The following is a 13,537-nucleotide window of genomic DNA, read 5'->3' on the forward strand; positions in this document are numbered from 1 at the left end:
ATTTTTGGGTAAAGATGAAAACCAAGTTTTTGCTCGACCTCGTAATGAGAACGGAAATAGCTTCAATTTAATCATATCATTATCCACATCTTTCTTCTTTTTTGATATCGCATAACTCAATAAAGGTATTAAGATGGGATGCGACATCTTCACTAGGAAGGCCAGAAAATTGCTCTTTCATAACAAGATTCAACAAGGCAACATTAATTTCATATGAATCCGCACTAGTGGTGGGAGCAATTGGAGTACTAATAAAATCATTGTTATTAGTATTAGAGAAGTCACACAATTTAGTGTTTTCACACATGGTGACTTAGCAAGCACACAAGCAACAAGCAAACACAAAGCAAGCGCAAGAAAGGGCGAATGAAAAAGGCAAATAAAGAAAGGCAAATATTTTTGTAAATTTTTTTTTAGAAGTGGGGGAGAGGAAAACGAGAGGCAAATGGCAAATATGTAAATGCAATAGATGAGTTTGCGATAGGTACTTGGTAGATATGCTTCACTTGAATAATCCCCGACAACAGCGCTAGAAATTCTTCCTACTACTTCTTGAGCTTGCGTTGGTTTTTCCCTTGAAGAGGAAAGGGTGATGCAGCAAAGTAGAGATAAGGATTTCCCTCAGGTTGAGAACCAAGGTATCAATCCAGTAGGAGTATCAAGATGAGGCACCAAGGCACCTGCGCAAAAACAAACAAACTTGCACCCAACGCGATAAAGGGGTTATCAATCCCTTTACGATTACTTGCAAGGTGAGATCTGATAGTGATAATAGGTAAATATAAATAAATAAATAAAAGTGCAGCAAGGTATTTTTGGTATTTTTGTATGTAGATCTGAATATATAATGTGTAAAATAGACTCGGGGGACATAGGGTTCACTAGTGTCTTCTCTCATGATAGCCAGTATTACAGTGGGTGAACGAATTACTGTCGAGCAATTGATAGAATCGCGCAAAGTCATGACGATATCTAAGGCAATGATCATACATATAGGCATCATGTCCGAGACAAGTAGACCGATACTTTCTGCATCTACTACTATTACTCCACACATCGACCGCTATCCAACATGCATCTAGTGTATTAAGTTCATAACAAACAGAGTAACGCCTTAAGCAAGATGACATGATGTAGAGGGATAAATTCAGTCAATATGATATAAACCCCATCTTTTTACCCTTGATGGCAACAACACGATGCGTGCCTCGCTACCCCTTCTGTCACTAGGTGAGGACACCGCACGGTATGAACCCAAAACCAAGCACTTCTCCCATTGCAAGAATTATAGATCAAGTTGGCCAAAAGAAACACATAACTCGAAGAGAATTACAAGGATACAAAATCATGCATATAAGAAATCAGAGGAGACTCAAATAATATTCATAGATAATCTGATCATAAATCCACATTTCATCGGATCTTGACAAACACACCGCAAAAGAAAGTTACATCGGATAGATCTCCATGAAGATCATGGAGAACTTTGTATTGAAGATCCAAGAGAGAGAAGAAGCCATCTATCTACTAGCTATGGACCCGAAGGTCTGTGGTAAACTACTCACGCATCATCGGAGAGGCAATGGTGTTGATGAAGAAGCCCTCCGTGTCCGAATTCCCCTCCGGTAGGGCACCAGAACGGTCCCAGATGGGATCTCACGGAAAAAGAAGCTTGCGGCGGCGGAAAAGTATTTCCGTGGCTCTCTCTATTGGTTTGGGGATTTTAGGGAATTTATAGGCAAAAGAGGTAGGGCAAAGGAGGCACGGGGTGCCACGAGCCTGCTAGGCGCCCCCCTGGGGCGCGCCTAGGGGGCTCGTGGCCTCCTTCATGGCCCTCTGCCTTGGTTATCAAGTCTTATGGATCCCTTCTGTTATGGAAAAATTCATCCCGAAGGTTTTATTCCGTTTGGACTTCGTTTAATATTCTTATCTGAAAAAGGTCAAAAACACGGAAAAAACAGAAACTGGCACTAGGCACTGAGTTAATAGGTTAGTCCCAAAAATGATATAAAATAGCATATAAATGCATATAAAACACCCCAAGTTGATAATATAATAGCATGGAACAATCAAAAATTATAGATACGTTGGAGATGTATCATGCCCTCGTGCCAAAATAAGGATGGGACCACATCTTGGGCGTTACACAAGCGGCGAAGGGCTCGACGACGGTTGTGGCCCAAATCGGCAGGGTCCGATGTTGCCTGTGGTGGTCGGAGTAGACGACGGCGATTCTGGCGATGAGCTAGTGCTGGACAGAGATGAAGGGGTGGATGGGGTGACGCGACTCGAGTGAGTGCGCTACAGCAGCGCTGAAGGAGAGCAACAGTGGTGGCCTGACGGCAGCAGTGGCGGCTGGTTAGGAACGCGGCGACGATGCTCGAAGTAGGTGAGGAAGAACCCGATAGTGTGACAAAGACAGCGTGAACGATGGCGTTCCTGCACCGAAGGAGATGATGCGGTGTATACCTCACAAAATCGAGGCGGGGACGGCGGAGTGGACCGCGCTCCGCGACGCTATGGCCCGAAGGGGCGACGAAGTGGAAGCGCGTGGTCGGGGCGACGGTTGGAAGACCTCTAGGTGGCGGCGTGGACCGCATGCCGCGCCGTGACGACCCAAGGGGTAGCGTAGCGGCAGTGTGCAGGTCAGTGCAGCCACGGGGATGGCCTCATGCGGCGGTTGTTGGGGAACGTAGCATGGGAAACAAAAAAATTCCTACGCACACGCAAAACCTATCATGGTGATGATCATCTACGAGAGGGGATATCGGATCCACATACCCTTGTAGATCCCTCAGCGGGAAGCGTTAAGAAACGCGGTTGATGTAGTCGAACAACGTCGTGATCCGAATCGTAGGCGTCCCACGAAATCCTTCCCGATCTAGTACCAAACGGACGGCACCTCCGCGTTCAACACACATACAGCTCGATGACGATCTCTGCCTTCTTGATCCAGCTAGAGAGACGAAGAGGTAGCTGAATTCTCCGGCAACACGACGGTGTGGCGGTGATGGTGGTAGAGCTACTCCGGCAGGGCTTCGCCGTGCCGTATCGAACTAGCTACGGGGTGTCACGAAGTGGTGGTGGGAGAGAGGGCTGCACTATGGCTTAGGGTGCCAAAAGCCTCTCTCACCTCCACTATATATAGGTGGAAGGGAGGGGTGGTGCCCTAGGGGAAAAAACCCTAGGGCCGGCCGGTGCAAGAGGAGAGGGAGGAGTCCTCCTCGAACACAACTTGGAAGGAGGAGTCCTCCTTCCCCAATTCGGTAGGGCCTCCTCTCCTTTCCTTACTCCTTGTTTCGACCGAAGTGGCCTTCTTGTGATGGCCACCAGCCCACTAAGGGATGATGTGCCACCCTTGGGCCTCTTTGGTTCTCTCCCGGGTGGGTGGCCCCTCCCGATGGAACTTCGAAACTCATTCGTAACTCCCGGTACTTTACTAGTAATGCCCGAAAACCTTTCGGAAGCCAAATGGATACTTCCTATATAGCAATCTTTGTCTCTGCACCATTCCAGAAACCCTCGTGATGTCCAGGAACTCATCTAGGACTCCGAACAACATTTGGTTACCAACATCAATAATTCAATTATACCGAAACGTCATCGAACCTTAAGTGTGCATACCTCGTGGGTTCGAGAACTATGTACACATGACCGAGACACTCTCCGGTCAATATCCAATAGCGGGACCTGGATGCCCATATTGGATACTACATATTCTACGAAGAACTTATCGGTTGAACCTCTATCTCAAGGATTCAGTTAATCCCGTATAACACTCCCTTTGTCCTTCGGTATGTTACCTGCCCAAGATTTGATCATCGGTATCTCCATACCTATTTCAATCTCGTTACCGACAAGTTTCTTTACTCGTTCGTAATACAAGATCCCGTGGCTAAATCTTTAGTCACATTGCTTGCAAGGCTTGTTTGTGATGTTGTATTACCGAGTGGGCCCCGAGATAGCTCTCCGTCATACGGAGTGACAAATCCCAGTCTCGATCCATGCTAACTCAACGGACACCTTCGGAGATCCTGTGTTACGTTGCGATGTTTGATACACACAAGGCATTGGTCCGGTGTGAGTGAGTTACATGATCTCATGGTCCTAGGAACATATACTTGACATGCAGAAAACAATAGCAACAAAATGACACGATCACAAGATACGTTTATAGTTTGGGTCTTGTCCATCACACCATTCTACTAATGATGTGATCCTGTTATCAACTCACATCACTTGTCTATGGCTAGGAAACCTTAACCATCTTTGATCAATGAGCTAGTCAACTAGAGGCTCACTAGGGACATTGTTTTGTCTATATATCCACACATGTATTTCTGTTTCCATTCAATACAATTATAGCATGGATAATAAACGATTATCTTGAAGCAGGAAATATAATAATAACTATTTTATTATTGCCTCTAGGGCATATTTCCAACAGTCTCCACTTGCACTAGAGTCAATAATCTAGCTTCACATCTATATGTGGTTTACAATGTAACGAATCTAACACCCATACAGTTCTGGTGTTGATCATGTTTTGCTCGTGGAAGAGGCTTTGAAGCGTCGCTTTATGTGAAGAGGCTCAGAAAACAGTGGATCTGCAACATTCAGATCTGTGTGCACTTTGCAAATATTTATGTCCTCCTCCTTGATGTAATCGCGGATGGCATTGAAGCATCACTTTATGTGTGTGGTACTCTTGTGAAACATTGGTTCCTTGGCTAGAGCAATGGCACTAGTGTTGTCACATAACAGATTTATATGATCCAATGCACTTGGCACAACTCCAAGATATGCCATGAACTGCTTCATCCAAACACCTTCTTTAGCCGCCTCTGAGGCAGATATGTACTCTGCTTCGCATGTAGAATCAGCTACAATGCTTTGCTTGGAACTACACCAACTTACGGCACCCCCATTAAGAATAAATATGTATCCGGTTTGTGACTTAGAGTCATCCAGATCAGTGTCGAAGCTTGCATTGACGTAACCCTTTACGATGATCTCTTCGTCACCTCCATAAACAAGAAACATTTCCTTAGTCCTTTTCAGGTAATTCAAAATATTCTTAACCATTGTCTAGTGCTCCATTCCTGGATTACTTTGAAACCTGCCTACCATAATTATGGCAAGGCTGACATCCGGTCTAGTGCACAACATTGCATACATGAAAGACCCTATGGCAGATTTGTCTATCTTCTACAGTCACTGGGCATTGAGTCTTAGTCAACTTTATACCTTGTAAACAGGCAAGAAGCCCTTCTTGGATTGTTCCATTTTGAAATTTTCAAAATCTTATCAAGGTATGTGCTTTTTGAAAGTCCTATTATGCATCTTGATCTATTTCTATAGATCTTAATGCCTAATATGTAAGCAGCTTCTCCGAGGTCCTTCATTAAAAAACTTTTATCGAAGTAATACATTACGCTTCCCAAAAGTTCTACATTGTTTCCAATCAACAATATGTCATCCACATATAATATTAGAAATGCTATAGAGATCCAACTCACTTTCTTATAAATACAAGCTTCTCCAAAAACTTGTATAAACCCGAACGCCTTGATCACCTCATCAAAGCACTGATTCCAACTCTGAGATGCTTGCACCAGTCCATAAATGGATCGCTGGAGCTTGCACACTTTGTTAGCATTCTCTGGATCGACAAAACCTTCCGGTTGCATCATATACAACTCTTCCTTAAGAAACCCGCTAAGGAATGCTGTTTTGACATCCATCTGCCAAATTTCATTATCAAAAAATACAGTTATTTCTAAAATGATTCTGACAGACTTAAGCATCACTACTGGTGAGAAGGTCTCATCGTAGTCAACTCTTTGAACTTCTGAAAAAACCCTTTGCCACAAGTCGAGTTTTATACATGGTCACATTACCGTCCGCGTCCGTCTTCTTCCTAAAGATCCATTTGTTCTGAATGGCCTTTAGGCTTTCACATAATACTTCCAAAGTACATACTTCGTTTTCATACATATATCCTATCTCGGATTTCATGGCCTCTAACCATTTGTTGGAATCCGGGCCCACCATTGCTTCGCCATATCTCGCAGGTTCATTGTTTTCTAACAATATAATTGATACGACAAGATTCCCGTACCACTAAGGAGAAGTGTGTGCCCTTGTCGACCTACAAGGTCCGATAGCAACTTGATCTGAAGTTTCATGATCATCATCATTAGCTTCCTCTTTAACTGGTGTAGCCTCGATAGAAACTTCTTTCTGTCCTGCGCCACCATCTGGTTGAAGGAAAGGTTCTACAAACTCATCAAGGTCTATCTTCCTCCCACTCAATTCTTTTGAGAGAAACCGATCTTTCTCAAGAAAAGCTCTGTTCTTAGCGACAAACACTTTGCCCTTGGATCTGAGATAGAAGGTATACCCAACTGTCTCTTTTGGGTAACCTATGAAGACACAATTTTCCGCTTTGGGTTCCAGGTTTTCAGGCTGAAGCTTTTTGATAAGCATCACATCCCCAAACTTTAAGAAACGACAACTTTGGCTTCTTGCCATACCACAGTTCATATGGTGTCGTCTCAACGGATTTTGATGGTGCCCTATTTAAAGTGAATGCAGCTATCTCCAATGCATAGCCCCAAAATGATAACGACAAATCGGTAAGAGACATCATAGAATGCACCATACCTAATAAAATACGATTCCAACGTTCGGACACACCATTACGCCGTGGTGTTCCAGGTGGTGTCAACTGTGAAACAATTCCATATTGTCTTAAGTGAGCACCAAACTCGTAACTCAAATACTCACCTCCTCGATCAGATCGTAGGAATTTGATCTTCTTGTTACGATGATTTTCAACTTCACTTTGAAATTGCTTGAACCTTTCAAACGTTTCAGACTTGTGCTTCATTAAGTAAATATAACCATATCTACTCAAATCATCAGTGAAGGTGAGAAAATAACGATATCCACCGTGCGCCTCTATGCTCATCGGTCCGCACACATCGGTATGTATGATCTCCAACAAATCACTTGCACGCTCCATTGTTCCGGAGAACCGAGTCTTAGTCATCTTGCCCATGAGATATGGTTCACATGTGTCAAGTGATTCAAAATCAAGTGACTCCAAAAGTCCATCAGCATGGAGTTTCTTCATGCATTTTACACCAATATGACCTAAGCGGCAGTGCCACAAGAAAGTGACACTATCATTATCAACTCTACATCTTTTGGTCTGAGTGCTATGTATATGTGTATCATCACTACCGAGATTCAACATGAATAAATCCCTCACATTGGGTGCATGACTATAAAAGATATTACTTATATAAATAGAACAACCTTATTCTCTGATTTCAATGACCCCTCGCAATAAACAACATCCAGATATAATGTTCATGCTTAACGTAGGCACTAAATAACATTTATTCAGGTTCATCATTAATCCCGATGGTAACTGAAATGAGATCGTGTCGACAACAATCGCATCAACCATGGAACCATTTCCCACGGGAATCGTCACTTCATCCTTCGTCATCCTTCGTTTATTCCACGGTTCCTGTTTCGAGTTGCAAATGTGAGCAACAGAACCGGTATCAAATACTCACGCACTACTACGAGAGCTGGTGAGGTACACATCAATAACATGTATATCAAATATACCTTGTTTGGCGTTGGTCGCCCTTTTATCGGTAGATACTTGGGGCAGTTTCGCTTCCACTGACCAGTCCCCTTGCAATAATAGCACTCAGTTTTCCTTCTTGCCCTTGCCCTTTTTCTTGAAACTAGTGGTTTTATTGTCCATTCAATACAATTATAGCATGGATAATAAACGATTCTCTTGAAATAGGAAATATAATAATAACTATTTTATTATTGCCTCTAGGGCATATTTCCAACAGCGGTAGGAACCGTGTGCCGCGACACTACAGCTTGGAGAGGCGGTGTAGCGCCAACTCGCCGGTCACGGAACCACATGTCGCGGCTACGACCCAAAGGAGCGATGTAGTAGTAACGCGAGAGTCAGTGCAGACACGGGGAGAACCATAGGGAGGCAGCACTGCGGCCCGACGGGGCGACGCAGGGGTAGCCCGGCACTCGATCGATGAAGGGACGCGCTTTACTCGGGACAGTCTTCAGGGGAGCTGCGGAAGCGCGTGCAACCGATAGGCCAGATCGGTCGTACCGCATAGATGAGGTGGACCGCGGACGGGCGGGTGATCAATCCGATCGCGCACGAGGTCGGGGACGTGGCTCGATGGACGCGGGGTGGTGCCATCCGAGATGATGACGGTCGCGGCTAGAGCTGAAAAGACAACCTGATACGGCCGATGAGGTAGTCGGCCTGACGCAGCCGGGCCGACGTGCCCGACGAGGCTGACGACCAGCATCCGACGAGCCCCATGTGGCCGGATCCGACGAGCCTAACAGCCAACGACGGGGCCGGCAAGGAGATGGCTAGGCGGCTGTAGACGCACGGCGGAGGAGGGTGGTGACGGAGCAGTCCAGGGCAGCGACGGCTGATGCAGGGCGACGGGCAAACAGACGCGCGGTCGACGCCCATGAGGGGCCGCCGCGTCACGCGAGGCCGTCAAGTCGGTGAAGAGGCCGGGCCGTGGCGATGTCGGAGTAGAGGCGCGGTGGTCGACGGCAGCGGCGGACGATCTGACCCGATCCTAAATCAAAAACCAAAAAGAAAACGTCAATCAAAGTGACTGACGGAAGAAAGAAAAACCCGAATCAAGAGATTTAAAAAAAGACTCTTTAAAACAGCCCGTCAACAAGACCGACGGACGGATCCGTAGCTACGGACAGCGCCCCGGTTATGGAGGCCGACAGCCGCGGCGCGGCGCTGCGTAGCAGTGCAGCGTGAAGTCATAGATAGACTGTAGAGAGCATGGTGGCAACTGAAAACACACTTCCGTTTGTTCTGTTGAGTCAGTTGGATCTGCTTTGGCCTGGCGATAACGTCTCCGGCTAGCGTTTATCACGGCCCATGCGGGTCCGAAAGTTTGAGCAAAAGGTGCAGCTTGTTTCTGGTACAGAAATGACGTCCAGAGTTGCAGCAACCCATTCGGAATTCCTTGGGGATGCCAACGAAATTAAATGGGATAAAACTTAGTGAAGAATCTATATTTTCTTGCAACAACATACTCCTACCCTCACGAATTGAATGCTCATCGAACGAATGAATATTTGGATATATGTTGATCTCTTCGGACTGAAAAAAGTTTGAAACTCGCTAGCCACAGCACACTATTCCATGAAAAATGCTCGAATGTTCTGTCCTCAGAAAAACAGAGGTTCAGGATAACTGACGGTCGTATTGACCAGTGCCTTCTTATGGAAGGCGAAGGCTGCCTCCATCTCCATCACTTGGGCATTGAATCGCCTTTTGAGCTCACCGCACCGGCCGATAACAAACTCCGGCCAACATATCCACTGGCCCAAAGGAGCATTCAAGCCGAGCACACGAGAAAGTGATTTGCAAGTTGCACACCGGCAGCAATTCCGGCATGCTGCAGCACACTATAAATACCTGGCCAGACACACAAGCTGAATGCATCAGTTCTCCATCGTACTCTTCGAGAGCACAGCAAGAGAGAGCTGAAGAACATGGCGAACAAACACTTGTCCCTCTCCCTCTTCCTCGTCCTCCTTGGCCTGTCGGCCAGCTTGGCCTCCGGGCAAGTCCTCTTTCAGGTAAGATCTTGTCCTATCTTCAGATTCTGTATGTACCGCGATCATGTTTTGGACTGAGTTTTGGGTTCTGCATGCGACAGGGCTTCAACTGGGAGTCGTGGAAGCACAATGGCGGGTGGTACAACTTCCTGATGGGCAAGGTGGACGACATCGCCGCCGCCGGCATCACGCACGTCTGGCTCCCTCCGGCGTCGCAGTCCGTCGCCGAGCAAGGGTACATGCCGGGCCGGCTGTACGACCTGGACGCCTCCAAGTACGGCAACAAGGCGCAGCTCAAGTCCCTCATCGGGGCGCTCCACGGCAAGGGCGTCAAGGCCATCGCCGACATCGTCATCAACCACCGCACGGCGGAGCACAAGGACGGCCGGGGCATCTACTGCATCTTCGAGGGCGGCACCCCCGACGCCCGCCTCGACTGGGGGCCCCACATGATCTGCCGCGACGACCGGCCCTACGCTGACGGCACCGGCAACCCGGACACCGGCGCCGACTTCGGGGCCGCCCCCGACATCGACCACCTCAACCTGCGCGTCCAGAAGGAGCTCGTCGAGTGGCTCAACTGGCTCAAGGCCGACATCGGCTTCGACGGCTGGCGCTTCGACTTCGCCAAGGGCTACTCCGCGGACGTCGCCAAGATTTACATTGACCGCTCGGAGCCCAGCTTCGCCGTGGCCGAGATATGGACGTCGCTCGCGTACGGCGGGGACGGCAAGCCCAACCTCAACCAGGACCAGCACCGGCAGGAGCTGGTGAACTGGGTGGACAAGGTTGGCAGCAAAGGGCCCGCTACCACGTTCGACTTCACCACCAAGGGCATCCTCAACGTGGCCGTGGAGGGCGAGCTGTGGCGGCTGCGCGGCACAGACGGTAAGGCGCCAGGCATGATCGGGTGGTGGCCAGCCAAGGCGGTGACCTTTGTGGACAACCACGACACCGGCTCCACGCAGCACATGTGGCCCTTCCCTTCTGACAGGGTCATGCAGGGATATGCCTACATCCTCACGCACCCAGGGACGCCATGCATCGTGAGTTCGTCGTACCAATACATCACATCTCAATTTTCTTTTCTTGTTTCGTTCATAATAATAACAAACCATGACCGAACTGATGAAAAATAATTTTGGTTCTTCAGTTCTACGATCATTTCTTCGACTGGGGCCTGAAGGAGGAGATCGATCGCCTGGTGTCAGTCAGGACCCGGCACGGGATACACAGCGAGAGCAAGCTGCAAATCATAGAGGCCGACGCCGACCTTTATCTCGCCGAGATCGACGGCAAGGTCATCGTCAAGCTCGGGCCAAGATACGATGTGGGGAACCTCATTCCGGGAGGCTTCAAGGTGGCCGCGCACGGCAATGACTATGCCGTATGGGAGAAAATATGAGCAAAATTGCGAGAGCAGCTCTACAAGTTCCTATATGATACATATTAGTCCAAGCTCACGCTGTTTACATAGTACAATTTAATACTTCCTCCATGTAAAAGTGAGGATGAGGGACATGCATTGTATTTTTCATAAAATAACAATCTGTAAGGATTTTCGCACTCTTTTTTTCTTTAATAAAGACAACCAAAATGAGCATCTTAGATCAGATTAATATCGAGGAAAATAAAATCCACTACAATGGATAGATAACCAAAAGATAAAATCTCACCTAATAATAAAGCACGGAGCGCGTCTGTCGTCCGTCGCTGGCGGATTTACAAAAAAACCCTTCTATTTTAGAGAAATTAACCCGCGGTCCTTTGTTTAGTTAAAAAACGTTCCGTTTTTATAGAAACACCCCTCCCCGTGGTCAAGGTCTTCTTATCCACACCCCTCCTCGACCAGAGGTCAATGGCGGCTGCTGCGGGAAACGGGCGGAGCGGAGCACGGAGCTCGCCCTCCTTCGATCCAGATCGAGGCGGCGGCTGGCCTGGAGCAGAGGAGAGGTGGCGCGCTCCGATGCGGTGGCGAGGCACGCGGGGACGTGCACGGGGATGTGGACGGCACGGGGAGTTGACGAAGCCAGCAGCTGCAGCCTGGCCGCGGCGGCCAGCAGCTTGACCTCCAGCTCGGGGCCGTCGACGAACGCGCAGCACTGCAGGATGGAGGCGGCGGAGGAGATGAGGACGGCGAGGTGGAGGAGGAGGCGCGCGGGGCGGAGGATGCGAGGACGGCGAGCCCGGTGCGGGGCTGGTCGGTGCCGAGCCAGAAGGCGCCCGCGAAGCGCTATGTGGGGAGCGTGGCGAGCGAGGCGACGGAGCCGGCGAAGGGGCTGGAGGAGAGCACGGTGGCGGCGAGCAGCGCGGCACCCAATGGAGCAATCGCCCAAGATACTTGAGAAGAGGCATCAACGTTTATTTTTATCAAGCCTGCAGTCGGTGGTGGACAAACCTCCTCCTGAAAAGTGTTTAGAGGAAAAGCATCAGAACGATGATGACTGATAAAGTGAATAAGTCATGCGTGCCACTCCTCCAGAGCAGTTTGTGCCACTCCTGCAGCCGGTGACCAGAAATGCTTGCTGGATTAGAAGGAGAGAAGCATCATAATTGTTTGTGCTATCATTGGTTCTGTTCTATGACATGTTTACCAACTTACGGGTTCATTAAGACAGCAAGATCAAGTTGATGTTCCAGAGAATTCTTTATGATTCTTTATGTACAGATACAAGAATCTGTTGTAAATATTCAGCAACATATGCAGCATTGGTGGCATGAACAATGCTAAGTTTGATGCAAACATGGTTATGTCCTTCCACAATTTCACTTCCTATTTAACCAAGCTACAAATTCAGACATCCTACCAGATGTGACCTTTCCACAAAGATCAAATGGCACAACATGCATAACTACCATTTCTTTTCATTGCTACTATGGAGAGATCAGCCTATATCCCTTTTTGGTAAGTATATAAATCGATATGTTTGATATCCAAGATGCAATTAACAGCAAACTTCGTATTTGCTATGTGGTCGTGTGATGAACTACTTTTAGTACGAAGAAAATTTGAAATTTGCGTTACCAATTTACGGGTTCTGTTCTGTCGGAGCCTTCGTTTTCCTGCAAAAATGTTTTAGGGGACACCCTAAAATGATTTTTCAGCATCGTATTTTGTTAAGGATGGAAACTCTTGTTTCAGTACCACAAGAATGGATCCTAGAAAGTGGTTTCGTCAAGGATGGAACTCTTGTTTTTGTTAGAAAATGAAATATACGTTCTCTCCAGATCATCTGAATATAAAATATGCCTGCCTAGAACACCTAGCAGTAACTAATACCTATTAATCAAGATGCGTCAGCATATACAACTGAATATTAACCCATGAAACTTGAAACATCTACATCATCAATTACTCTGCATTATAATTAAGCTTTTCCAGTCACGAATTACATAATTTGGATAACACACTTTAACTTCACATAGCCCATTATCTCTGACGAAAAAACGTGTATTATAGCATCAAATTCGTAATGTGAGTATTTGGCTCCGAGCCGTCCAAATTTTAGGAAGAAGTCAAATTTGAATACACAATTCTTCTCCTGGGAGAGTAAATCGACAAATACTCATGTAAATTGACAAAGAGATGACGATATTAGAGATCTACTGTAGAATATGGCTGCCTAGACCACCTAGCAGTAACCAATACATAGAAATCAAGATGAAATAGTCAGCCACCCACAAAACATGAGGTAAGACACATGATTTTATTCCAGATTGACTGAAACTGGTGAAAAGATTGCAACAAAATGCACTAAATACTAAACGCTAACAATAAATCATTGTACACAGCATCCCTAAACGTCTTGCTACATAGTCGAATTAATCAACAATCCAGCCTAAACCTGTGGAATGTACAGTAGCTGAATACTTA

The 13,537-nt window shown here is 47.0% G+C and overlaps 1 protein-coding gene across 1 annotated transcript; it reads left to right on the forward strand.

Annotated features, from left to right (window-relative positions):
• Positions 1-9,551: 9,551 nt before the first annotated feature.
• LOC123406109 (alpha-amylase type B isozyme-like) lies at positions 9,552-11,228 on the forward strand. Its single transcript, XM_045099596.1, has 3 exons — positions 9,552-9,684; positions 9,765-10,709; positions 10,817-11,228. The coding sequence occupies exons 1-3, from the start codon at positions 9,598-9,600 to the stop codon at positions 11,066-11,068; spliced, it is 1,284 nt and encodes a 427-aa protein (XP_044955531.1). The 5' UTR covers positions 9,552-9,597; the 3' UTR covers positions 11,069-11,228.
• Positions 11,229-13,537: the final 2,309 nt, after the last annotated feature.

The sequence above is a fragment of the Hordeum vulgare genome, chromosome 6H (assembly GCF_904849725.1).
Source record: "Hordeum vulgare subsp. vulgare chromosome 6H, MorexV3_pseudomolecules_assembly, whole genome shotgun sequence".
NCBI classification, from domain to species: domain Eukaryota; kingdom Viridiplantae; phylum Streptophyta; class Magnoliopsida; order Poales; family Poaceae; genus Hordeum; species Hordeum vulgare.